Genomic DNA, 25,184 nt, shown 5'->3' on the forward strand with positions numbered 1-25,184 from the left:
AGCACCGGGAACAGGCTGCCCAGGGAGGTTGTGGAGCCTCCCTTTCTGTTGACCTTCAAAACCCATCTAGACGCATTCTTGTCACCTGCTCGAGGCCACCCTGCCTTCACCGGGGGGTTGGACTTGGTCACCAGACGGCTGGAAAGGACCTAACAATTTTGTGACTCGGTGTGAGATGTGTCTCGTGAAGAGATGGGGCTGCGCTGTAACACGGGGCGTTCAGAGGAAGCACAACACACATAGAAAGCGAACGGTTCGCAGGGAAGGGAGCGCACTTTACTTCACAAGGTACTTTCGGCCCGGCCACCGGGCTCCCACAAGAGCCACCTCAGCCCAGCCCCGCCGGCCGCAGCAGGACGCGCCTGCCGGGAGCGGCGGCGATGGCGGCGGCGCCGGGCGGGCGCGTCCCGCGGGGGTGCGGGCGCTGCTGATCGCCGCGGTGCGTCCTGCAGGTAAGAGACGGAGTGGAGAGCGCAGGGACATCCCCCCTGCCCGCCCCTGTGCGGGGCTGCTCCCGGCGGGGCTATGGGGAGCCGCGACTGCCTCGGTCCGCTGTAAAGCTGAAGTGGCCGAGGTTGCTTGGTCCTGTGTTCTTCTGGTGTTCGGGAGTCTTGGGGTTATAGCAGGGGACGAGGGGACACCGCTAGTGTTTTGTACTTTAATTGCTTGCAGATATCCAGAAAGCGTCTTGGTAATTCTCTTTACAGAACCTTGTTCGCGCTGGTGCAAAATCTCGCTTTAGTTGTAAAGACCGGCCGGAGTTACCCTCGTGAAGGTAACTCATGAAGGACACGTTTTCTCTGTGTCACAGTGGGAAGCATAATAGCTGCTTATTATTATTTTTGGTCTCTATGGTTTCCTGTTTGTCTGTGGAAGATATTTCCAGCCCCTTTGAATGTGCGAGATAACAGGGCAGCCGGGGAACCTTAACTTGCCGTGTTGCAGGTTTGGTGTAACACGTACCCTGGTAGTGGCTCCTCTGGCAGGAGGATACCGGAGAGCTTTGCAGTTGCATGTCCTGCTTTTGACAAACAGAACCTGAATTGCAGCTTTCCTTCATTATTGCGACCTTGTCAATAAAATGGTAATAGGCAAACAGGAAAACCCCTAACTCATTACTTTGTCATAGTGCCACCTGCTCTGCCAAGATCCTCTCCTGGCAGGATCTAGATTGCTGCTGCACGCACAGGAAGTTCGGATAGCAGGCTGCTGGGTTGTAGTTTTCATTTTCGTGAGGTCTGCTGTTGGACTGTACAACCATAAAGGTGACATTGTTGTTTGATTTGGTCTTTATTTTCTCCTTTTAAGAATGAAATTGATAAAATTTGCCTGCACAGGCGAAAGTGAACTTATGGTAGTATCCCTTGAGAAGGTCAAAGGGCAAAATAGTTGTGCAGTATTGGTACCTTATGTTCTCTGAATTGTATTCTAGATACTGGTCTTAAGTGGGTGAGTTAATATCCATCTGGTCCGAATCTCCAACAAGACAAGTCAGGTGTTGCAAAATGGACCACTCTGTTGTTTAATCATTGCAGAAGATTAACCCCTGTGGAACACGCCACAGACCTTGGAGTTTTGGTTTTGTGCTGTTTTGGAGTTTTTTTCTGTGGTTTTATTTTTGTGGGTTTTTTTGTTGGTTGGTATTTTTTTTTCTTCTTCATAACATTGCTTGCTGTTGTCGCACAATAATGTGGCTAGAGCCCTCACCTTTGACTTTTTCTCTGTCTCCTTGTCGTCACCACACAGCTTACATGCTACCTTGTTTCTCCAGAATATGCCAGAAATAATACTTAGTAGTTTCAATTGGGCCCTGAATTTTGGACACTTTGTTAAAGGATTTGCTAAAGAAGTTGCAGTGTAGCTGAGTATGCTCACAGACTTGATTTCTTATTAATGTTGTGCATTTAATTATAGTTTTACAAACTCCTGTTATTACTTGTGAAGTTCTAGGATTGTATGTGTTGGCAGAAGAAATATAAAAGACTGTCTGTTTCTCTTCTTTGTCTTTGCCTAGTATTTCTTAACTATGTAAGATAAAGGTGGAAAAGGCAAGGGTCACCTTCTAAGGCTTGTCTGCCATGGGAAATCTGGGGATAGCACACTGCTGCTGACATTGTTTAACAGTGGGGCATCTCAGTGCTTTAAGCAAGCCTTTTAATTTCATATTTCAAAACTCCAGCAGATTTACTGGAAAGATGTTTGCATCATTTCTTCTGCTATTTGTAGTTGTACCTTGGAGGGTTTCACTTCATGTTGTGTCATCTTGTTTCTCTTTAATTAAAGTTTTTGGGTTTTTTTTCTGAAGGGATCACTCCTTTGGTGTTGCCTGATCAGTGAGTTCTTTACATACACTCCAGCAGTGGCCATACAGAACTGACAAACTTCAGCTGGAGGAGGGAAGATGGCATCCTTAGGTGCACCACAGGAGGAAATGCGTAAACTGACCTTGGATACACCACAGAAAGAAATACGTGAACTGTCCTTGGATACATCACAGAAGACAATCAGTAACCCGGTAACTCCTCTGTCATTTCAGCAATGTCTCCCTTGGGAAACGGGGCTTTGCTGTTTGATATCAGCAGTACTGTTTTGAATAGAAAGGGATGCTACCGAGAGCTCTGCATCACTTGGGTGTTCGAGGGAGAGTGTCACAGGTGACACCAAGAGCTGATGGTGTTTAGAAATTGTGCTGTAACCAAATGAACAGGACTTTCAGAGGAGGACAGATATTCTGTCAGCCTTGGAGGATAATCCTGTTTCATGTACAGCTTATGTAGATGTCTGGCATTTTTGCAGAATATGCTGGAAAGTGAAAGTATGATAAGATGTGTTTTCACTCCTAATTCTGTGTAAACACGGGTGGTGCTTGGCAGCTCTCATGAAATGTTTATTTTGTGGTGCCTGTAACTTCAGTCTGAACAACTAAACTTGGAATCTTTTTTCATAGTTCATATCTTAATTCATAATAAATTTATTTTCTATGGAAGACTTGAGCTGACATGATTCAGCAATTGCAAAGACTGGATTTGACAGAATTTTGTTTGCCTAGCTCAGAGTCTGAAAACTTTCTCTGAAAAGTTCTAGCATTCTCATGGTCTGTGACAGCAGCCTGACTTTGGCTTACCCTGAAGGGGTGGCCTGAAGCTATGTTTTGTGTTTTGTCTTAAAAAAGGTCATTCATCTGAACCTGCAGGAAGTAGTATTTTTACCATTCTGTGCTAGACTCCTTTAAAAATACAAAAATCTGTAAAATATTTATGTGGAATGTGCAGTAGCACAGACCTGCACAGTTCCTTTTCTATTGCAGCTTTGCACTGTCCCATTCCTGGGCCTTCAGTGGATCTGATTGTTTATTCCCAGTGTGTGGTCACTGCTGCAAAGTGAATAGAGTTAGGGATGAGGGGGGAACAGTTTCAACCTCCTTCACAAGACCCCAGCTGAAAGAGGAAGGAAAGCTGTATGATTAACTAGAAGGTGGAAGGACTGAAGTGCAAAAGGAAAGCGAGGATGAAAGTTGGTAGATGGAGATCTTGGTGGGGGAGGAGGTGTGAAGGGAAGGATTAGGAGATGTTTAGAACAAATGAGTAGTGTCAGAGAGAGACTAAGAGTCCAGCAAAATTGGGTGGCTGCAAGGGAACTGGCCAGTAAGATGGGTGAAAAGACCTAGCAGGAGAATTCAACTAGAGCTTAGGGGTCAAGAGTCTGTTGTAGGAAAAAGAATGAGTATTTGAGATTGGAATATGGAGGCAGAGTTGGGAAAGATTGTGCCGATGACTTTGGGGCAGCCGCCAGACAAGGCAGTGAGCAACCTGCTCTGTCTGACCTTGCTTTGAGCAAGACATTTTGTTAGAGACCAGAGGTGCCTTCCAACCTCAGCCCTTCTGTACAGGGCAGGCTACAGAAATGTCATTGTTTCAGTACATTGTTCCATTAGCAGCAAAACTTCATAACTTTATTACAGGTTTCAGTCTGAGATGTATTTCTTCATTACTGTACTGTTCTCAAGCATGCAGAAAATCTGCTTTGCTCCTTTATGCCCTTTACTCCACCCATCTGGCAAGAAATGATGTCATGTCCCATCTGGTGGGGCAGCTGCCTGATATCCAGCATGCTGGATAAAAGCTTTTATCACAGTCCTCTGTAAGACCATAATTCTCCTCTTGTTTTATGAAAACTGTAATTTTCTTTTCGGAAGAACATAATCTTCGAGACTTCTCAAACTCAGTTGACATTGACCAGTTGGCTTTAGAACTAAGTTTTGGAGGTCTGGAAAAAAGGCAGGATGATGGTAGATCATGTCTTGTGACAAGCACTATTGTTAATAAATGAGGAAAAAGTAGTAGAAGAGCATCTTGAGGCATGAGGAAATTACAGGCACATTCTGTGATGACAAAGTCCCATTAAGTGTGTAGTATTGCACCCAGGAAATGTTCTATTGTGGCCTTGTCGGTTCCACATCTGAGCTTCTGAAGGGTTATGGGCCACCTTTGCTTTTAAGTAAATGCATCCTTTTGAACACAAAGAAGTGCTTTTGCCACAGTTCCTTTTCAGGAGTATAGAACTTTGCTTCACTAAAGTGGTCAAGTCCCAGTATCCCTGACCTGTGTGTGCTTCTTTGGTTTGTCTTTGGAGACTGAACCAGTAACTTACTGCTTTATTGCAGTAGAGCTACTGCCCCTCAGGAGCAGAGTGTAAAAATGAGAACAATCAAGATACACTTCTAATTTTTGATTATTATTGTTTGAATAAAAATTATTTTCTGGTGTGTTGCTTGTATTTTAATGAACCAAGCCACTACTAGTTAACAAAGAGATTTCACTTTTCTTTCACTTTTAACACTTAATTTCACCTTTTAGTTCTCCTCTACTGCACCTGCTAAAGCCAATAAACATGATGGGACTTAAAACAACCTGCCAATTTTCTTGAGAAGCAAGTCCTATTTTTTTTTCCTGATGCAGAAGATGACTCTGAATTAGGTTTTATGCAGTGGGCGGGTAGCTGAGAAGGAAAGTGGAGAACGGGCAGAAAAGAACGTGTATCTACTGGCAGAAATGATCGACACTCTGGATTTAGACAATTTCTGTTGTTCCTTTTTCCTCACAGATTAACAAAAATATGTGTCAGCAAACACATTCCCTTATCATATCTGCCTGTTTCATGCAATGATCTGTATATTTTAAAAACAAAAATCTCAGCTTGTTGTTTTATGGTCCAATATTCCATTCAAGAGTATTAATTCCAATGTTTTTGTTATTTTTGTTGTTAAATTACTGGAACTCTTGTTTGCAATTGATGTTACATTTCAGGAGTATCCTAAAATCTTATAAACTGCCAAAGCCAACCTTGGCAAAATTTCCTTTTGGTTAACCAGAGCAAATGCAACATTTTCTACCATTTACTTCCTTTTTCAATTTGAAGCACGTCACACATGTGATGAGATGTAGACTTACTGCTTTGCTCTTGGGCCAGGCACCTGGGAACTTCAACAGTTTAATATTAAGGTGCTTCCCATCTGTTCCTGAAGGGAAGGATCTCCCTGCTGGATGATCAGGGTAGGGCTTCTTTGAGCACGTCTGAGTCTTTGCCAGTGAGCTGTGCCTGGGTGTTTGGGGCTTTTGTCCTAACTGACATATCCCTCCCTATGGCTTAATTACTCTCAAAGTGCTGCCATTTCTGTTCAGTGTAACATCCATGTGTTACCTTCTCCAGCTATTGATAAGGAAGAAAAGATAGTGAAGCTTTGAGCCAGACTGCATACTGTAGGCGCCATAAAATCCAAGACTCCTGAACAGGGCTGTTTTAGTGCACTTTGCAGTTCTTAGCTCATTAGAATGAAGTATTTTGTTGTGTTTGTGTAGGTTTTACTAAGAAGACACTTCTGTGGCGTATTCTCTTCCTATAATTGTTTTCCCTAATGGAGCAAGAACAAGGAAAAAGGTAGCTCCTGTAGTCTGGGGTCGGTGGAGCTGTGGAAGTTGCCTTCTGGTACCAGCAAGGGGCTGACAATGGTCAGCCCTTGGGAATGACCTAATTTGAAGTGAATCCTCTTGATGTTCTGTGAACAGTGAGGCAATAAAATATTAAGACTTCATTTGAGAGTTAAGAATGGAGGATGGAAATTTTAGTTTTATCTGAAAGTCTTGGTTTTCATAGGGGAAAATATGCCAGGTTTTCCCTTCCTGTTGTGGATTCTTTTATATTAAAGGCTAGTTCTGTTTCTTCTAATGTTGTAGAGCATCATGTAATTAAGAATTAGAATATTAATTTTTAAACTGTTTTGGGGTTTCTTGCCTCCATCACCAAATGGTATTGGAATATTTTTTTCTTCTTTTTTATTCTTCCCTCTTCTAGATCGTTCCATATGTTGGAACAATACATGGTGGCCTTGTTCCTGGAGAGCTGATTGTGATACATGGGACTGTTCCTGATGATGCAGACAGGTAGAGGCTATGTTGTCATGTTTTGCACTGTCACCATGTGAACAAGAATGCCAAGGGTGAAATGTTTCCCGGGGTCGTTCTTAGGATGGCACACAAAGGCTTGTTCTAAATCCTTGTGATAACATCAGATTGAATGCAGGCTTAAAGGGTAATCAGACACTAACAAAATTGATAACTGAATGTGTTGTGTGTAGGAATCAAGTTAAACTGGGATAAGGAGGTATAGACTAGTGCTTATGCCCAGTAAGAGGGTTCTGTTCCCTGACCTTATCCAAGGTTCATTTGATATATATTCTGCTGAATGTGATGGAAGGGAAGGTGGTGAACACAGTAAGTCAGGAGTTTCATGATACGAATGGTGACCATTAAATAAATTTAAATATTTGTATTCACTGCAAGTAGATTGTGGCAGAACCTTTCACATCAATGTAAGAAGAGAGGAGGACAAATGTTTCTGTGGGGATTTTTTGTTATCCAATGACATTCATTGTGTCTGCCTGTTCTGAGGCTCCACAGTAAAACAGAAATGTACCAAGCCTTTAGGTGAGTTCTTGAGAGACTGAGCTGAATGTGGTTTGTGTTATTTTTGTGATTAGGTTCCAGGTGGATTTACAGTGTGGCAGCAGCATAAAGCCTCGAGCTGATGTGGCATTCCATTTCAACCCCCGCTTCAAAAGGTCCGGCTGTATTGTTTGCAACACACTGGAGAGGGAGAAGTGGGGCTGGGAGGAGATCACTTATGAGATGCCCTTTGGAAAAGGAAAGTCATTTGAGATTGTCATCATGATTTTAAAGGATAAATTCCAGGTGAGTCTGGATTGTTTCTTCATCTGCAGCCATTTTCAGGCCAATAAAGTAGAGGTATTTTGTATACTTGAAATAAATATTGGAGGTCTAGGTGTCTCTCTTACCTAAAAGTTTAGTTTAACCTCTGTTACAGAAAAGTTTAGAGCTTTTCTTTAAAGAGGTGCTAAGTAAATCAGACCTTTAATTTTGTATTTCTTCCCTCCACATTGGATGAGTAGGCGAGGAACTTCTTGCCATAGCTAATGGCTACTCCACCCTTCCCTCTGTATGTGCAAAGGGCTAATCTTGGGATAAACCTGTTCTGTGGCTAGTATAGGACAGTCCTCTTGGAGGGAGCATGTGAGGTGTATTTGTCTTGCTCTGTTAGACTGCAATAATAGATTCTCTTACATTGATAATACCACATTGGTAAATGATCAGGTGTTAGAAACAATTGTGTGAAGTGCAAAGAGAGACTGAATCCTGGATGAGCTGAGCTTAGTCAATCTGATATTTCTGGGACACTCCTAGGAGTGTTTTGTACCAAATTGTTTCTGTACCAAACCAGTGTAAACCAGAGATGTGTGCATACAGTTTGATACATGGCTGGTGTAATGTATGTTTGATACAGGTTTTCTGTTTGGTTTCCTGTCTCTTTAGGTGACTGTAAACAAAAAGCACTTGCTGCTCTACAACCACAGAATCAGCCTTGAAAAAATAGATACTCTTGGAATATATGGCAAAGTGCAGATCAAAACCATCGAGTTTGTTTCTAAAGTAAGTTGTATAGATAGCTGACTTGTTTGATTCATTTCCTCTGTCCTACTAAACTGCATAGTGGGATTTAGGGTGAAAAGGAAGGGGAAGCAGCTGCACAGTCCAGCATTAGTGAGGAGATTTTGGTTTCCCTATATTTCAGCATGTGACTGTCATGAGGATTTGTGTCTTCCTGTTTTAGTCTTGCAGTAAAGGGCAATAATGTGACAAAGATTTACAGCTTACCAAGTTAACAGGACAGATGGTATAAGAATTTATTGGATACTTAGTCTATGAGTGAATTAGACTTCTCAAATATTGCAAGGGCTTCAGAATGAACTCTTGAGTATTTTGTGCTTCTAAGGGACAAGTGTAGCCATGGCTGTAACTTGGTTGCTTGGCTTTGATATGTCAAGGTCAGCCACAGCTGGAACTCCTTGTGCACATAGCCCTGTTTTTCCTGCTTAACTGACTGATTTGTTGACTGAAGTCAGAAGTGTACATTTATGAGGATGAGAAGAGGTATTCTTTCTCAGACTTTGTAGTGGATCAAACTGCAGTGAATTCGATGTGAAGACTGTGCTGTGCCTCCTCTCAGCTGCCGGCTCTGCTGCTGATAGTAAACTAGCAGGGAGTTTTTCCTTGTGGAGAAGGAGAGATCCTTTAGTTCTGAAAGAGTTAGATTTTTACAACAGAAACTGAAGGTGATAAATTCCAGGGAGATAGAGAAGGTGAATGTCTTTTCTCTTTTCTGCCACTCACTAAGGTAGCCTACTTACTGCTGTGATACTCTGGGTCTCTTTGGCACAGTCTTCACTACATTGTGGGTGATGCTTTTGACTCTTGCTGCCAAATACCAGGTCTAACTCAGGTCAGCAGACTAATAATTGTTTTGGTAGGAGGTGAAGCTGAGCATAATGAAGTCTAAGCTTTAAACATAGGTCTGCTGTGTTTAAAGATCATTTGCAAAGCCAGTAAACAGATCTTCATGGGTCCCATCACTTGGCCTTGGGCATGTTATCAGAATAATATTCCTGCAAAAGCTGTCTGCATCCTAATCTTGGAGGACTGACTCCAAGAAGAGCTTGAGGGCAAGCAGGTGCTGTAGCTTGGTTTCTGCCCCAAGCACAAAACATACACTTAGTTTAATCTGTGCCTGCTGATGCTGTATGCTTTGTGGAAGAAGGGAATGGAGAAAGGTGATTCTTTCCTTTTAGTCTTTGCTTCTAATACACTTTTCTAAGGAGGAAGTTGTAGGTTTGTATTGAAATAAACAACCTGAAGACATAATCTGCTAGGGCTAAGCTGGAACTGTCTCTGCCATGGCCATGTCGCTCATCTGTCCTTCCCATGAGAAGGGACAATTATGTAGAGGGGCTGCTTAGACTCCCAAGAACCCTGCTGTATGGACTTGCCACACTGGTATTTCTGCCCCAGTGAGGAAAACTCTATGGGTACCCTGAGATCCTGAGGGTTTGACAGTGCTCTGACTGTTAAATAAAGATTCAAATTGTAATGAGGTGATCTTCAGAAATCTTGATTTGGCTTCAGCAGTTGATCTTCAGAACTTTTCTGTAGTTTGTAGGGGTTTGGCTATTTTTTTCATTAACATAGCCCTAGATTTCCATTTTAACAGTTCACCATTCAAAGCATGATGATCCTTACATTGCTCTAAACCAACTTTATGCTAAAGTTATATGACGTTAGCAATGACACCTAAATATCTCTCTTTCTGCAGTCTTTACAAGGCTCTCAGCCATCGTCTCTAGGAGTAACAAAGATAAGCACAGAAAATGTACGTATGTTTGTAAAAGGTTGAATGAATCTCCCTGTTACCTGATAAGCTAGGTAATGTTCTTTTCTTCTCTTGTAGGGGGAAATGCCAAATGGTTCACAATTGGTAAGTGTTTCCTGTAGATTCGTGGCAAATGTAGAATAAAAAACAATCAAAAATACTTCAGTTATTTATGAAAAGACGTGCACAAAAGACAAGAATAAAGGAATTGACAGTCAACTGGAGAAAGATCATCCAGGTTTTGTAGAGGGTAATCCTCTTCTCTGCTGCTAGTACAAATGAGACTATTGTTAAATAATTTAGAAAACACAAAAGATAAACATAGCATCCACAACCATAAACAAATTAAAAGTGAAGTATCTGAAGTTTTAAAGGACCAAGTCACTTTTTTTTTTTTCCAAATAGGCATACTTTGTTTTCTCTGCCTTAGGGAATATCTGCAAAGCAGAAGTATTCTGCAGTCATATTATGTTAACATGTGTGGAACCTGTCTGCCACATCTTCCTCTTGCTGACAGATCTCTGTGTGCACTTCAGGCAGCTGGATGCAAGCGTTGCACCTCAGGGGTGGAACTTGTACCCAGCTAACATGGAGTATAGATGGAGTGAGTGCTCATCTTTTTGTAAAAACTTGTGCAGGTGGACTGTATCCACACTGGAGCAAGGACCACACTCAAACTGAAAAGGGGCTGAAGCCAGGAATATATACAGATAGAATTTGTGGAGAAAGTGAAGTTGCTGTGAGTGCCGTAATTTTAGATGCTTTGTCACTTGACAGCCTGCCTTCTCCAGTCTTTTTTTCAAAACCAAGTAACACACAATATTGTAATTTGCAAGTTGTGGACTTCAGCAAAAACGTAAAAGTGAAGTGCTTTTCCCTGGTAAAAAATAACTGCTAACACAACAAAACAGTAAAGACGTATAAAATACTTGCACTGTCTATCATTATGAACTGCTGCCAGGAGGACAGAACACTTAGTGACTCTACTTCTAGTACTTACGTGACCATGGGACAGGAACACACCTTAGCATGAGTCTTACTCTTTAAAGCAAAACTGATACTTCCAGAGATGAGAAGTCAGGTATAAGTATGAATAATTATGTGATAGGAATTTAAACTATTACAGGGAGTTTCATGTTTACTTTTTTCTTTTTTTTTTTTGCCTCTTCTTCCCCTCCTTCCACAATTAATGGTGGCAGAAGTAGTTGTAAATAATGTTTGTTTTGAACCCAAGGTAGTAGTCTAAATTAAAACCCAATACATTGACGTATTTATCTCTGTAAGTTTTATACTGTACTATTAGGATCCCACAATATGCTGTAGGAATAACTTTAGCTGTAAGTGCAGATTTGCAATTGTAGGCCAAAATTTCATCATGCCATAGTAAAGCTCAGCTTGTATAAAAAAAAGCAAAAAAAGTAAGTCACAGTCAAGATTTTTACTGGGGATGTACTTCCAGGGTGTTCCTTACATTGGGAAACTCGATACTGCACTTCGTCCAGGATGCACAATTGCCATTAAAGGAGAAGTGAATAAAAACCCAAAGAGGTATGTATAACTGATGGGGTTTTTTTCTGTTATTTAACTGAGGTGCTCTTGAGAATGAGTAGGCCTTTCTATTGCCTTTGTATATCCTTACTTGCAATTTAGCATCTGGAATCACCTGAGACTACAGTGCAGTTTCCTCAGGAACCAGCAGGATGACCGCTTTAGAGAGGACTTAAAAGAGCAGTTCCGTTGTGAGAAGTGAAGGTAAAACCTGAGTGTCTTACCTACTAAACCTTTGTCATTCACAAATTTGTGTGTTTGTTCAGGGCTTTCCATTGTGCAGGAAGTGTGAGCAGATGTACAGAGACAGCTTTTGTTCTAAAGAGATCCAAGAGTAAGGATCTGGTAGAAATAGGTGAAACATAAGTGAGGCGAGTTGCTGGTGTGCCCAAATGCTGTGTGTTACAATATTTCTCTGACAAACCTCCTTGGGATAAGCATGAAGGTGCCTAACTGACAATAACTGAGCGATGAAGGTGATTAACTGAGTGATTAAAAAGGATGGAGCCCCTCTCCAAAAAGGAAAGGCTGAGAGAATTGGGATTGTTCAGCCTGGGAAAAAAAAGTGCTTCAAGAAGACCTAATTGTGGCTTTCCGGTACATGAGGGGTGCTTATAAGAAACATGGAGAGAGACTATTTAGAAGAGCATGTAGTGACAGAAAAAGGGGAATGACTTCCAACTGAAAGAGAGTAGGTTTAGGTTAGATATGAGGAAGAAATTCATTACTGTGAGGGTAGTGAGACGTTGGAACAGGGTTCCCAGAGAAATTGTGGATGCTCCATGTCTGGCAGTGTTCAAGGCCAGGTTGAATGGGGCCCTGAGTAACCAGGTCTGGTGAAAAGTGTCCCTGTTCGTGGTAGGGGGTTGGAACGAGATGAGCTTTAAGGTCCCTCCCAACCCAGGGCATTCTGTGATTCCATGAAAGCTGATAGGGGAGTATAAGCAATGATTTTGGTAGCAAACTAGGAATGAAGGATTGCAAAGAACACATTTTGCAAACATTAAATAAAGCTCAGGGAGCAGGTGAGCATAACACAGTCAAAATGGAGCTGAGCAAGTGTCTGTGCTTCAGCATGCCTTTTACTTGAAGGGTAGTTTTGGTTCTGCAAAAACATGCCTAAAAATGAAGCAATTAATGAGAAATGAAAATGATGAGAAGCATGTTTTCACATTGTGTGTATGTATTGCACTCCCACTTCCTCGGGGCATGTTTCTCCGCCTCAGTTGAACAGCATTCAGAGTTCATACTGGAATCCAAGGTCTGGAATCCTTATCCACAAAGTTTGGATGGACTTCAGATTGAATAGGATAATTAATACTTAGAGAATAGCATTTCTTTTCTTTCTTTTAGCTTGAAAAATTTATTAGCACTTTTCAGTTGCTTAGTGTGCTCAGATGCGTGTAAGCATGAAGAGGCTTTGAAGAGGCTTTTGGCTGTTAAAGCATGCAGGTTGTCTGCTTTTTATGTTTGTGCTTTTAAGCCTATATATTTATACAGAGTTTATAAGTTATTTCATATCTTTTGCTTAGTTCACACAGCTTTAGATGTTTCTTTTTCTTGGTGAAAAAGAGAACTTCACAGTTTGGAAGTGCTGCCATATTTCCTATCTGGACTGAATAATTCTCAAAAGAGGGCAACAGTCTGACAGCTGGAGCTAATTTGGGTAGGGAGGAAATATTTTTTTTTCTTCAAATGTAGTAAGGTCTTTGTCACAGGTTGAAACATTCATTTGTATTTGAATGACTGTTCCCTCTGATCACCCTTTTCTAGAGCTCCCCTTTAGAACCCTGTTAGGTGGGCATGTCTGAGATGGCAGAGTATTCACTCAGCCTGGGCAGAGCTTTGCTGCCTACAAAATAATGTTTTTGTATGCATGGTATCCCAGCAGTCTTAAATGTGTGGAGAGAATTCCTAAACTTTTCCTTAGAGTCCAACCAGTTTGTTGGCAGAAAGGATATGATGTCTTTAGGTAAAACAAAGGTTCCCACACTCCATTGCCTGAGTGAGAGGTGGGGAAGCAGGCAGCTCCATGTGTTCCTGTGAGAATGCTGCTTCCTAGTGCAGTAGAGGAGCTGCTCTTGGCTCAATAGCTTCTTGCTGAGACACGTACAGAAAGCTGTGAGTGATGAAGTGGATCTAGCAGGGTCATGTCCTACATTTGCTGCCTCCAGCAAAGGTTTCTGTGCAAAGGAGACAAGTGCATGCTGGCTGGCTGCCTGCTTGCTTCTTCAGGTGAATCACAGCCCTGGCTCCCAAACAGCCTGAGTATTGGCTAAGGACTTGGTAAATGGCATTGGCTGCTGTTGTCATGTCTGCAAACCCTTGGTGTAGTAAACTTAAAAAAAATATCTTACAGCTTTGCAGTTGATCTGAGACCAAGTGACTCAAAGGACATTGCTTTACATCTGAATCCCCGAATGAAAAATAAAGTTTTTGTAAGAAATTCCTACCTTCATGACAGCTGGGGAGAAGAAGAAAAGGAAGTTGCTAACTTCCCTTTCAGTCCAGGGATGTACTTTGAGGTAAGATTAATTGAAACAGCATCAAACTGAAAAAAATCTGCCAAGCAGATTAACATTGGTGCTGAAATGTCCTATTACTGATACAGATTTAAGTAAAACTGCTATTCCTGCGTTTCGTGTCTTGAAAATACTTAGGATTAAATGAGACCATAGAGAGCAGAGATTTGTCTTTATTTAGTAACAGTTTTCTTTTTAAGTAGTTGCAAAAATTCAACCTGTGCTAAGAGCACATTTAAATTAGATTGAGTTGGACTTGATGATCCTTACCGGGTCCCTTGCAATTTAAGTTATTCTATGATTCTGTGAATTTTATTGATGCCCTATTTTTGTTTTTAAATGTTGCTTTTGCATAAAACATTCTCTGTAACAGAAACATGTCTAGCCCAAGTCTTTGCTAGGTCATCAGATTGTTTTTCACATTTTACCTGAGCTTAAATCTTAACTGTTTCATTTCTTGCTTTCCAGCTGATTATTTTCTGTGATGCCTACCAGTTCAAAGTTGCTGTTAATGGTGTTCACACTCTGGAGTACAAGCATCGTTTTAAACAACTTGAAAAGATCAACATAGTGGAAGTCATGGGAGATGTTCACTTGTTGGATGTGAGGAGCTGGTAGTTCTTTTCAATCAGTACTAAAATAATTTAACCTCTTCTAATGACAGTGCCTCCTTGTCAAGTGCAAACAGGTGCTGACTCATGCTGAGCCTGCCTTTAATCTATCTAGGCTTTGCATTTGCCTCTGAGTTAGGCAAGTAGCAGAAATGCTAACTGCAAATTTAAATCCTTCTCTAGTCTTCATTTTCCTGGCAAGCTGTTAGTGTTTGCTCAGATAAATCTCCTGCATTACTGAACCTAGCAATATGAAAATGCTGCATCATACTGTGTCCAACAGTTGCACTCTGTATGTTAAGTTGAACTACCATTTAGCATTCCTTGACACCATACATTCAATATTGTAAAGCAGAAAGGAGACTGAAATAGAATCCAAAGATAGTTATCCACGTCAAAAGGGATGTTTATAATTTATTTAATATAGAACTGTGGATTATAATTTTATATGTCTTAATTTATGTTAGACCAATAACCTTTACAGTGAGGCTGGATTAAGCAAACAGGTGACCCCTTACTTCTGGCAAAAGGCAAGAAGTTTGATCTTACCTCTTAGCCTGCTGCTGCAATAGCATCTTCTCTGACATCTATGGTTATGTCACCTCCTGCTTACAAGGGCCCAAGATTTCTAGCTTTTAGTTTTCCAAAGTGAAACACAGGAAAGGGATTTAGCTGGTTTCAATTACATGAACTTTGCAAAGCTTGTTTGATGTGAAGTGACTCCTAACTGGGTTAAGAATCCTTGGGGTCTGAAGTAGATGTTTGTGGGTTTCATTTTTAGAATATGTCTGAATCCAGGCAGTCCAGGTAGAGTTTCAGCTGAGATGGCACTCGACTACTCAGCAGTGGACTAGAAAACGAATCCTTTTTCAGTCTGGTATTAAAATACTATCTATGTGATATAAATGGTTCCTATTCAGTTTTCCATATAAATGTCAGTCTTTTTATATCCTTTTTAAAAATAAGTTACTATTGGTTGTCAATATATGCCTGAAGGATGTCCCTGTATGTCTTAAGACTGCTAATACCGAAGCAATTTCAAGAAAAAGGTGTACACTAAAAGACTTTAAATGAGCAAATTTAAATGTATAAAAAGCATCAATAAAAGCATAAGTGATCTCTGCTTTTCTCTAAGTGTAGCTAAGTAGCTATGATCCCTTTTGAGTCTATTATCTTGTTTTGTTATTGTCTTACCAGTATCTCTAAGTTGGCAAAGTGACCCAAAGTGACTGGAGAACCATTTCCACATCAAGGAATTATTAATGCACAGAGCAGTTAACCTCAGCAGGTGCTGGGGCTGGGCTGTGACCGTGCTGGGGTGGCCTTCAGGAGAGTGTGGTGCTGTGCTGTACAGATCCCTTGGCTGCAGGATAAATTCAATGGACCAGGGGCCCTGGTAGGCAGCTCCTCATGGCAGTAACACCACTTATGTGTTCTTGCCTTTAGCTAAGAGTTCAGCAGATGTTCCACACATGGGATCTACACATCATGCTGCACCCTGGACAGAGGCTTGTTCCCAGCTCCCAATGGGATGTAACATCATCTGTATAATGTCAGTTCTACCCTGTCGCATTTTAAAACCCTATTTTACAGAGTCTGAATGCCTTTCTTAGTACTAGTTTAATGAACCAGCACCTCATGGTGCAAAACAAGTAGTAATTTTTTGGGTAAATCCATTATCATAGCAAGCAATTTACTCTTGAACTTCAGCTAATCAGTAGCAGTCTTTAAAGACTATAAAACAGATTTAGTTTCTGCATGAATTATAGTTTCTTGGAACTTCTTTTTCAGTGTCTTCAGTGGGTATACTTTTTACTTCCCTACAGATGACAGAAAAAAACCAGATTTTCAGGATTGCAGTGCATTGGTCCAGTGAGGACCATGCTTGGAGCATGACAGCCCCTCCACTGGGACAGTAACTGCATGGCCTGAGCACAGTAGAAGTCAGTGAGTCTCACATGTTATCATTCAGGATTTGTTATAGCCTGTAACAGTTTCCCATTGTTAAGAAAGGAGCAGTTAAGGAAAAATCATAAGAAAAGTCCCCAGTCCATCCAGAAAGGATAAAGCCGGATTCTTAAAATATTTTATTAAAAAGTTAAAATCTTGTCTCTGATAAAAACTGTTATGACAGTTTGCCTGTAACACCTGAATGTGTAAACCTAACACAATTCAGACAACATTTGAAAATGAAGGGCATAAACTTAGAAGTAGCTTTGGAGTGGTTCTCCCAAAATGACTTCCAGTTGTTGAATTGTCTTCTGACATTGCTGTTCAACTTCTTCACATTCATCTAGAAAAAGAAATTGAGCAGGAATTGAGTAGAGCAGTTATTACAAGGCTACCTGAGGAAGGCTTCACCACCAAGGTTAGAACCATCCTCAAACACCATATGTGAAATTATTATTCAGAAATATTTTGTCACTGGACTACGCAAACTCTTTCCATTAACAGTGATCTAAAACTTGCACATGGGGAGATGTGCAAAGGCTACAACTCTGAAGAAGCCACCATAATTTAATTGAACTTCATGAGTTTGACATAATCCATTTTAGTTTGCATTTTGCACAGTATAAGCTACCATATACAAATTCATAAGATTTATAGCAGTTATTACAAAGAGCCTTTCTGAATCTTTGAAATGAGTCACCCTTCACTAATGCCAGTTTAGAGCATTACCTTCCATAAGCTCAGCTAAGAATGGAATAGATTCTGGTAGTAGGACCAGGTAGTTCTCCTTCAGTTTTTGGGCAACTTCTATCAAAGCAAGCAGGGCAGCAAATCGGACCTAAACCAAAACAATTACGTAAGGAAACAAATATTACAGTATAGTTCCCTGTTTTGCCCTACCTCTACCTTCCTTCCATTCATTCTAAGGTTATAATCTTTCATTACTGAAGGAAGCTAGTTTTAAGCTAACTTAAATACTAACATCTGGGTTAACATAATGGCAAGTAAAAACCAGGTTGTAAGAAGCAGGTAATGTTGCTGGAAGTTACTTGATATCATGGACTTCAACTTCCTGTCACAATGCCACTTCCACTCTATCAGGGCTTAGCTCAGCATGGTGAAAAACCAAGTACAGATGTAACCTGTCAGTAGGAGAGTCTTGACAAAACTCTGTACCCAGGTCTGAAAGCTGATTAACTCTCTTCCATTACCCCTCTAAAGTGCCCCTGTCTTCGTACACAAACAATTATCTCTTCTTCCAACAGATACCAAATGTTCAAAAAAGCCCAAACCCCACAGTATGAAAGACATGGACTATTAACTGCTTACAGCAAGAGCAGAAGAGCAAGGTGCACCCATCTCTACAACTTGGGAGTACTGTGGTACAGCACCAGTACTTTAATTTAGGCCACTATTTCAGCAATGACTTGGTTAATTCACTTCTGATTTTGGGAGCATTGTTCCCACTTTCTAGCGTGACAAAGAAAAGCAGTTCAAAGTCTGATGGCTCCCAACCTTAGGAGAACTGTGCCTTGTCTTCAGCAGGATCTGATAGTTCAGTGGTTTCCAAAGAGAATCATCTGCCATTGCCACTGAAAACTGAGCTATGCAGGGTATCAGGTGTGCTGTCACTCTGTCCTGGAACTTCTCATCTCCTCCAAGCACATTTTCTAGCTGTGGAAGTAAAACAGATCCAGGCTCAGATAAACCCAGCCAAAAACACTTCTAGCTTTGGCTTTAGGTACTCAAGAATTAAGTCAAAGCTCATCAGTGGGAGTGCACTGGCCTGCAAGAGTTCAATAAACATTCATGAACCTTACAGAATGAAGACATTTAAAAAAAGGATACAAAAAGTCAGTAATTCAGAGCCTTAGGCAAAGAAATCAATACTGTCTGTGGCCCAAAAATGATGAACTAATCCCCCTCTTTTTGGTAAGAGGGAGGACTGACACCTGATTTTTTTTGTTAACTATGGAAAAAAAAATCAGCTGTGAATTGTTTCTATGGCTTTGTCAATACCTGATCAACCAGAGGCTGCATCAAGGTTTCTGCTCTTTCTTTACTCAAGAACTTCTGGGTGTCAAACAGGAAAAGCTTGTGCAGACAGTCCATGGTGAACTGCAACAGTAGACAGCTCTTTTCTGTGTTATTGTCCGAGTCAAAGAAAGCTTCATCTACACACAAGCCAAGGAGAAGAAAAAAAGTATCATCAATGATATGAAAACACAAAACTTCTCAAAAAACTGCAGGACAGAAACATTGCTAGTCTGTCAATGTAGCTAAGGGATGTACTATGTAGCAATTATGTACTCATCACTCAGAACAATAAAGTGGATGTGATACATTATCTGGCTTTGAGCTACTGCTCCAGCAAGTCTGCTACTGCTCTCTGAAATAAAAGAGAACAGCCACTGGCTATAGGAGAAGTGCTTGGCCACACCTGTGGATATGGAGAATTTCTTCAGGTCACTACAACTGGGATGGGCAAAATTTTCCACAGAAAATAGTAACATCTATTTTTGCCCAAGAAAGCAGAGGAGTCTAGATACACCAGGCAGTGTATAAGAGAAGTCAATGAATGACAAAGAAAAAAGTATAAAGAGAAACCCTCTTTCTACACAATTTCATACTCAGAGAACTCGCTGGGGCTGACACAGAAAATTTTCATGTGATCTCAACATTGTAATAGCAACCCCATACTCATGGATGAAAAATGTCCTTTGGTTCCATCAGAGAAAGATTTCTCATTTACCAGGGGAAGAAAAAAGAGAGAAATTAATTATGTGTGCTGTGAAATAAATCCAGTAAGACTAAAATTTATACAATTAAAATTAGCCTCTCAGCAATCAAGACTCTCTGTAGCCAGTAATTGACAACTTACCAGTTTTAGAAATGTTGACCTGGTTCAGTGTCTCAGCAAACGGCTTCACTAAATGACCAGCAAAGAGGGTGAAGAGCCCCTTGAGCTTGTCTGCAATGCAGTCTGCTATTCGGTGGAATGTCAGCAGCCTGTCTCTTAGGGTAGCCTCTGTTTTGGACCAATCAAAGAGCTGCAAGTGAAAGGCAGATTAGCTGTTTCCTGTGCCTGCACACTGGAAAACACAAACATGCTGATGCAAATGAATTACATTTAGACTTCTTACCTTGAAGAATAGGGGCCTGAAAGAAGTCTCAGAAAGTTTCATAACCATACTGATTAGACAGTCAATAATGTAAGCCTCTATTTTACCAACTTCCTCTAGATCATCCTAGAAAAATCAGAAAACATAATTCTAAGTTTGAAATGTAAGAATTTGAGCTTTCAAAGCACATTTTATTTTTGTCTATTTCAGACTAAACACTTAACTACCATATTTTCCACCATAAAACCAATTTGGAATAGAGTATCTGACACCCAGAATTTCAGAGCACTTGTACAATGGAATCTACTAATCTTTTCTTAAACAAGTGATGGAATTGGCATGTAGAGAGGTGCAGCTGCTGCTCATCCTCCCAATCAAGCTACCTCAGCATGTTCTGTTCGGAAGTCCAAGACTTTCATGAAAAATGCTGAGAGTTCAGTCTGATGGGAGATCAGGTGCTCCTTCTCCATACCAGCAATGTGCTCCTTCAAAATGTTCATAAGGGGACCCAGGCAATTCTGCCAAAACAAAAGCAAAGCAATGCAAAGGCATTGTAACTGAAAAATGTAACTAGGGAATTGGATTTATGTACTTTATGCATTTACTCATTGAAATATTGTTGATAAAATAAATACTTTTGGGGGCTTAAGTTAGTAGGATTCCTGAAAAGCATTTTGTATACCCTCTGCCATACTGGAGAAAATTCTGACTCACCCATGTTTCTAGCACATAAATGAAGTCCTTTATGAATGGGACAATCTCCCAAGCATCCATCATCTAACATGCAAAGGACATTTAAATTGCTGGATCTCTTCCAGATCTACCACCTTTCCTGAATTACTGCAGCAGTAGAGAACACTCCAGAGATCATAATATAAAGACTATGGCAGATTTGGCTGGGATGGAGTTAATTCTCTTTAGAACAGCTCACATGGTGCTGTACTTTAGATCTGTCACCAAAACAGTGCTGCTTACACAGCGGTGTTTTAGCTATTGCTGGACAGTGCTTGTGAGACTTCCTTTGTTTCTCACTCTTCAGCCACAGCAAGCAGGCTGGTGGTGGCCAAAGAGCTGGGAGGGGACACAGCTGAACTAAACTTTGGCCTGCTTGTTTCTTTTTTATTTCTTCTTCTTTATCACAGTACTGAAGGATGAAAAAAGCTCTTACCTTGCAGGTATGCAGCACTTCACTGTAACACTTGGTAACTGCAGGCAGGAGTATCCGGGGAGCCAGCCTTGTCGCTAGGATGGTTTTCAGCGCTGCTACACGGATACTTATCTGGGAAGTGGGACCGAACTCGGCCACAATCTTTTCCAAGCGGACAACCTGTAAGGAATTCCAACACAAGTTAGGCCTACTTAGCAACTTAAGAACTTATTTTCCAGGTGGTGCACACAGCAAAATTCCTGTCAGACATTTGAAGCAGACAACTTAGTAGTTGTCTGCTTCAAATGTCAGACAGGAATTTTGCTGTGTGCACCACCTGGAACACCTCACATTAAGCTGTCTGTGTACAAAGCCTCACTATCTTCAGAAGACAAACACTGAAAAATGCCCATGTCAGCAGCAGAGGGTTTTAATGACTCCAACAAGACTGTCAGATACACGTTTGAGGAGACTGAATATTACAGAATGATCTTTCGTGATCCATCTCCCTTTTCAAAGAGGCAAAATACAACCTATCTGTGGGAGGAGAAGGAGATGCTCTTAGGTACTGTACCTCAGTTATCTGCTTAAGAAAGTGAGTAGAAGAGTAGTATGTTGAGAGCTTTCACACAGTTGGCACACAGAAGTCTGTTCAGTTTCAGAGAAAAAAACGTAATCTCTACAGCTTGTGGGATCTGGACAGGCCCTGTCCTCCCCCATTACACACCTGTAGGAGTCACAGAGCTCACCTGCAACAAGCACTCCAAAAGGTAAGGACTAAGGAAGTGTAGCAGTGTTTCTGCAACCTTTAGCAGAGCAGTGATGGCACTCAGCAGGTAAATCTCATTGGAGACCAGCTCCTTCTTACTTTTTAATGTCTTCAAGAGTGCTGGCATCAGCCTGTGAACAACCACACGTTAATAGAAAGGTGAAGTAACTGACCATTTGGAGGTATATTTCCAATAAAATAAATCTATCTATTAAGTCTGCAAGGACAATTTTCAAAAGAATTTTTTCATGCATATTTGAGAAAGCTCAGTATTGTGGGCTCATTGCCATATTTTATTTTGAAGCTAATGAAGGATATTAGATTTACAATCACAGAATGGTTTGGTAAGAAGAAATCTTTAAAGGTCATCTAGATCAACACCTTTCACTCTATCAGGTTACTCAAAGCCCTGTCTTTAGTTTAAAGATTTAATGGCAATAAGAGACTTGTATTTGTAAAGAAATAAAACAGTCTTACAAGGAACAAGTTACATACTTGGATTCTTCTTGGACAGGGAGAATAAAATAATGTAGGGTTTTCAACTGTACTTGTTCTCATGTTTTTAAATGCAATCTGTTCTACAGAAAAAATACAGACTATGGTCTGGTTTTTCTAAAGCCATAAAGGTTGCCTCTCTAGTGACAGCAGCAGACTCCATAAGGAACTCTACTGTGCATTACAGAAGTCTTGCAATGTTCCCCACTAGTTTCTTAGCTCTATGACCACAAAGCACCTTCAAGCACTAGAAATACTTTTAACCTTGTCTGCACAAAACACACACAAGGGGAGACTGCCTTCATCAGCATTCCTTCAGTAATGCATTTTGGCATAACAAACTCCTGTTGCAGTTGGTTCTGTTAAGAAGAACCCAACAGTACCTTGGAAGATGAGGTATTGCTTGAGCTTTCAGTGTACAGGTGACCTCAGCTATACAGAGCAAAGCACTTCCCATCACATTTTTTTCCTCCTTCTCTGAAGAAATGAGATCAATGGCTGTTTTCAGAACAGGCACAAATGGCGCTGGATTTTCTGTGCCAAAACCTTTGCAGAGCAGCTTGAGGCTGAACAAAGCAGTCTGCCTGTTGATGGCTTGCTCCTCCTCTTCCTCCTTTCTTCTGCACTTGACAATGGCAATGAGCTCAGGAACCAGCTCTAAGAGCTGCAGGATCTGAGAGGACGAGAGAACACACACATCAGACATTGAGTTAGAAACTCAGGACCTGCAAGGCAGCTGTGGGCAGGCAGCCTTTGTGTCATTGCTCAAGAGCCCTTGCCTGGCTTGGCACTGGTAATTTCTATCTTTACATGGGGTCAAGCACTTGCACATCAATCTCCCTCTGGAGAAACCCTCCCCTTACTTTTGCTAAAGGAACTGGGTTTAACCCCTTTGCCTCACCTGGCTCTTCTGCCACTTGGTGCGCTGCTGGACCTTGTTGTTCAGGAGGTCCATGGCCTTGCGCCTCACCGACGGCAGCTGATTCCTCATCAGTCCCCCAATTACAGGGATGAAGGTTTCTGTTGGCAGTAAGGCATTGACCTAGAGGAAAACAAACAAAACAACACCATAAATGCTTCTGCATGCACTGTGACATGGCAGCCTCCTGATAGGACTCTCTTCAACTTCCCTCATGGGTTTCAGGCTCAAAGAAGAGAGGACAAGCCAGCAATGCTGTACCTGAGGCATGCAAAACAACAAAGCAGGGTCCAGCTAGTCCATGTTCATTGGCTGCTAAGCAGCTATTATCCACCAGCTCTGAGATTTCCTCACCAAGTCCTTCTGTCTGCTCTCATGAGCTATCCCTCTTTACCCAAAATAATTCTGCAAATGCCCTCTGCATGTACATAATGAAAACTGGAATATGCTTTACAGGTGAAAAAAAAAAAAATTCCAAGCCGTAAAACGATCTATGTTCTCACTTATGCAACAAGATAGCCACTCAAATTCTACAAAAATATTTCTAATCAGAAAAAATAGTAAGATGAAAAGCGAAAGGATTTAATTTCATGTAGAAATACGCAACAGCATTAGCTAAGTCATTCTATGAGTTAATAGTGAGAAATGCCAAGAGCCATTTTTCTCCACCAGACATAGTGAAATGACTGCTTACAACCAGTAGAATATTAAACTAAAGGAAACAAGCATTCCTGTGTTTTGTTCTGCTTGTCCTAAGAAGCTGTTAGCTGTAGTTATTCATGTTGTTAGCTGTTTTAAACACTGATGTACCAGGCTGCAGACCATCCAATGAAATATAGTACTAATGCAACAAGAAACCCTACAAAGTTTATAATCATATTAACAAGCAAAAGCAGCAATGTCCCAGTGCTAACATGGGGGCTAGTGAGACTTACTTTATCCAGCATATCATAGCACTTGCTAAGCAGAACCCTCCAAAATTTGGCCGTTGGCTTGTCCACATTTCCTTCCACTGAAGATGCCACAGTGTTTATGTAGTGAAGAACTCCTTCTAACAGCCTAGACAGAAAGGAAGTAACTTTTAGCAAGTAACAAGGAGACTAAACAAGTCCATTGTTTTTACTGGAAAGCATAAAATCTCACAAGACAACAAAGACACAAGGAAATGAAACAAAAATTTAAAAATGAGCGTCCATGGGACGCAGCATTTAAAATAAATCTTACACCCTTTTTCCCTTGGAACAAATGTAAAAGCTAGGCCTCTGCAAAAGAAACCCTCAATCTCATATCACTAGCTTTTACAGCACAATGGCTACAACTGTGGTCTTTGGTTACTGGTACTTACACCAATACAAAGGCAACTGTGAACTACAAAAACAGTAAAAATGATCAAATTTTTTTTTTCTACCCAAAAACCAATATATTTTGGCAAAAATCTGCAGTTCCTTTAGTGATTCAGACATTAACAGCATGGCAGTTATGGCCAAGCATGTAAATAACCTCTATCAAAAATACAGAAAGAGTGAACATTGGGTAGAGCAGTCTTTCAGAAATAAAAAGCTCCACATTCTATTGAATGAAAAAAACAAACCAAAACTAAGTAACTTGCACATAACTTGTTCCAGAGGACATGTAAAAAGTATGATTAGAGTAAAAGATATTCTAATGGCATTACACTTAGATATTCCTGGGTTGCAGTAAAAGCTAAAAATAGGGGAAGGGCATATTTAAAGCATACCTCTGTTCCAACTCCTGCAGCTCTTCTGGTTCTCCATATTCAACTATCTGGTTTAAAAAGCAAGAATGAAAATATGAAATTTACCTCCCTTCATTGAATTAAAATGTCAGAATACACAAATTTGGGTTTTTTTTTAATCAAATGTCCACTAACATGATAATTATGAGTCCGTACATTTGTACTTAAGCCATCATTCTAGAAAGAAATCTGGGAACCTTGGGCAATGCAGTCACATTAGCAAATGCATTTCATGCTGGTGGATGATTTTCAGCTGAAAATCTGGGACTGCCTGCTAGAGTCAGAGCCTGAAATTCGTAACATTTTGTCTTTTCAATTAACAGCATGAATCCCACATGGAATTTGGAGTTACACAGGCTGTGAGTGAAATCCCAAGCTCCATAAAGCCAGTGGGAGTACACTGGGACCAGAATTTCACTTGGTTACCTATGCATCAATCACATAACTAGAGACTGTCTGGAAAATCCTTATTGAAAATAAATAACATTACTGAGAGGTTTCAAAACTGTGCCAAAAAAGGTGTCAGTACGATACACTGGTGAGTGCCCTCCCTTTGAATATAAAGTCA

General features: G+C 40.8%; 2 protein-coding genes across 10 annotated transcripts in view; one reads left to right on the forward strand and one right to left on the reverse strand.

The window, feature by feature from the left end:
- The first annotated feature begins 375 nt into the window (after positions 1-375).
- Positions 376-25,077, forward strand: LGALS8 (galectin 8). Of its 8 annotated transcripts, none has more exons than XM_041413825.1 (12): positions 385-452; positions 708-775; positions 2,306-2,515; positions 6,352-6,440; positions 7,037-7,247; positions 7,887-8,003; positions 9,721-9,777; positions 9,856-9,882; positions 11,237-11,325; positions 13,685-13,850; positions 14,316-14,450; positions 24,940-25,077. In XM_041413825.1, the coding sequence occupies exons 3-12, from the start codon at positions 2,402-2,404 to the stop codon at positions 25,063-25,065; spliced, it is 1,131 nt and encodes a 376-aa protein (XP_041269759.1). In that variant the 5' UTR covers positions 385-452; positions 708-775; positions 2,306-2,401; the 3' UTR covers positions 25,066-25,077. The 8 variants fall into 8 exon arrangements, with proteins under 8 accessions (XP_041269768.1, XP_041269759.1, XP_041269804.1 ...); XM_041413870.1 differs by lacking the exon at positions 24,940-25,077 and adding an exon at positions 20,706-20,831; XM_041413862.1 differs by lacking the exon at positions 24,940-25,077 and adding an exon at positions 17,674-17,890.
- The window catches only part of HEATR1 (HEAT repeat containing 1), a 34,924-nt gene continuing 26,255 nt past the window's right edge, over positions 16,516-25,184 (reverse strand). For both annotated transcript variants that reach the window (XM_041413804.1, XM_041413813.1), the window contains 13 exons: positions 24,599-24,645; positions 23,796-23,919; positions 22,843-22,983; positions 22,325-22,614; positions 21,427-21,577; positions 20,699-20,857; positions 19,914-20,048; positions 19,552-19,656; positions 19,290-19,458; positions 18,428-18,582; positions 17,924-18,082; positions 17,138-17,246; positions 16,516-16,751 (listed from right to left, as the gene is read on the reverse strand). In XM_041413804.1, the coding sequence (XP_041269738.1) occupies positions 16,663-16,751; positions 17,138-17,246; positions 17,924-18,082; positions 18,428-18,582; positions 19,290-19,458; positions 19,552-19,656; positions 19,914-20,048; positions 20,699-20,857; positions 21,427-21,577; positions 22,325-22,614; positions 22,843-22,983; positions 23,796-23,919; positions 24,599-24,645 (1,833 nt within the window). In that variant the 3' untranslated portion in view covers positions 16,516-16,662. The remainder of the gene's footprint in view (positions 16,752-17,137; positions 17,247-17,923; positions 18,083-18,427; positions 18,583-19,289; positions 19,459-19,551; positions 19,657-19,913; positions 20,049-20,698; positions 20,858-21,426; positions 21,578-22,324; positions 22,615-22,842; positions 22,984-23,795; positions 23,920-24,598; positions 24,646-25,184) is intronic.

This window comes from Onychostruthus taczanowskii, unplaced genomic scaffold (assembly GCF_017590055.1).
Source record: "Onychostruthus taczanowskii isolate IOZ18803 unplaced genomic scaffold, ASM1759005v1 scaffold104, whole genome shotgun sequence".
NCBI classification, from domain to species: Eukaryota; Metazoa; Chordata; class Aves; order Passeriformes; family Passeridae; genus Onychostruthus; species Onychostruthus taczanowskii.

Coding starts and splice junctions, on each gene's coding strand:
- LGALS8 (XM_041413834.1), top strand. CDS start 2,402: ATGGCATCCTTAGGTGCACCACAGGAGGAAATGCGTAAACTGACCTTG. Junction 9,883..11,236: donor TGCCAAATGGTTCACAATTG/GTAAGTGTTTCC, acceptor ATGTACTTCCAG/GGTGTTCCTTACATTGGGAA. Junction 14,451..24,939: donor GAGATGTTCACTTGTTGGAT/GTGAGGAGCTGG, acceptor TTCAATTAACAG/CATGAATCCCACATGGAATT.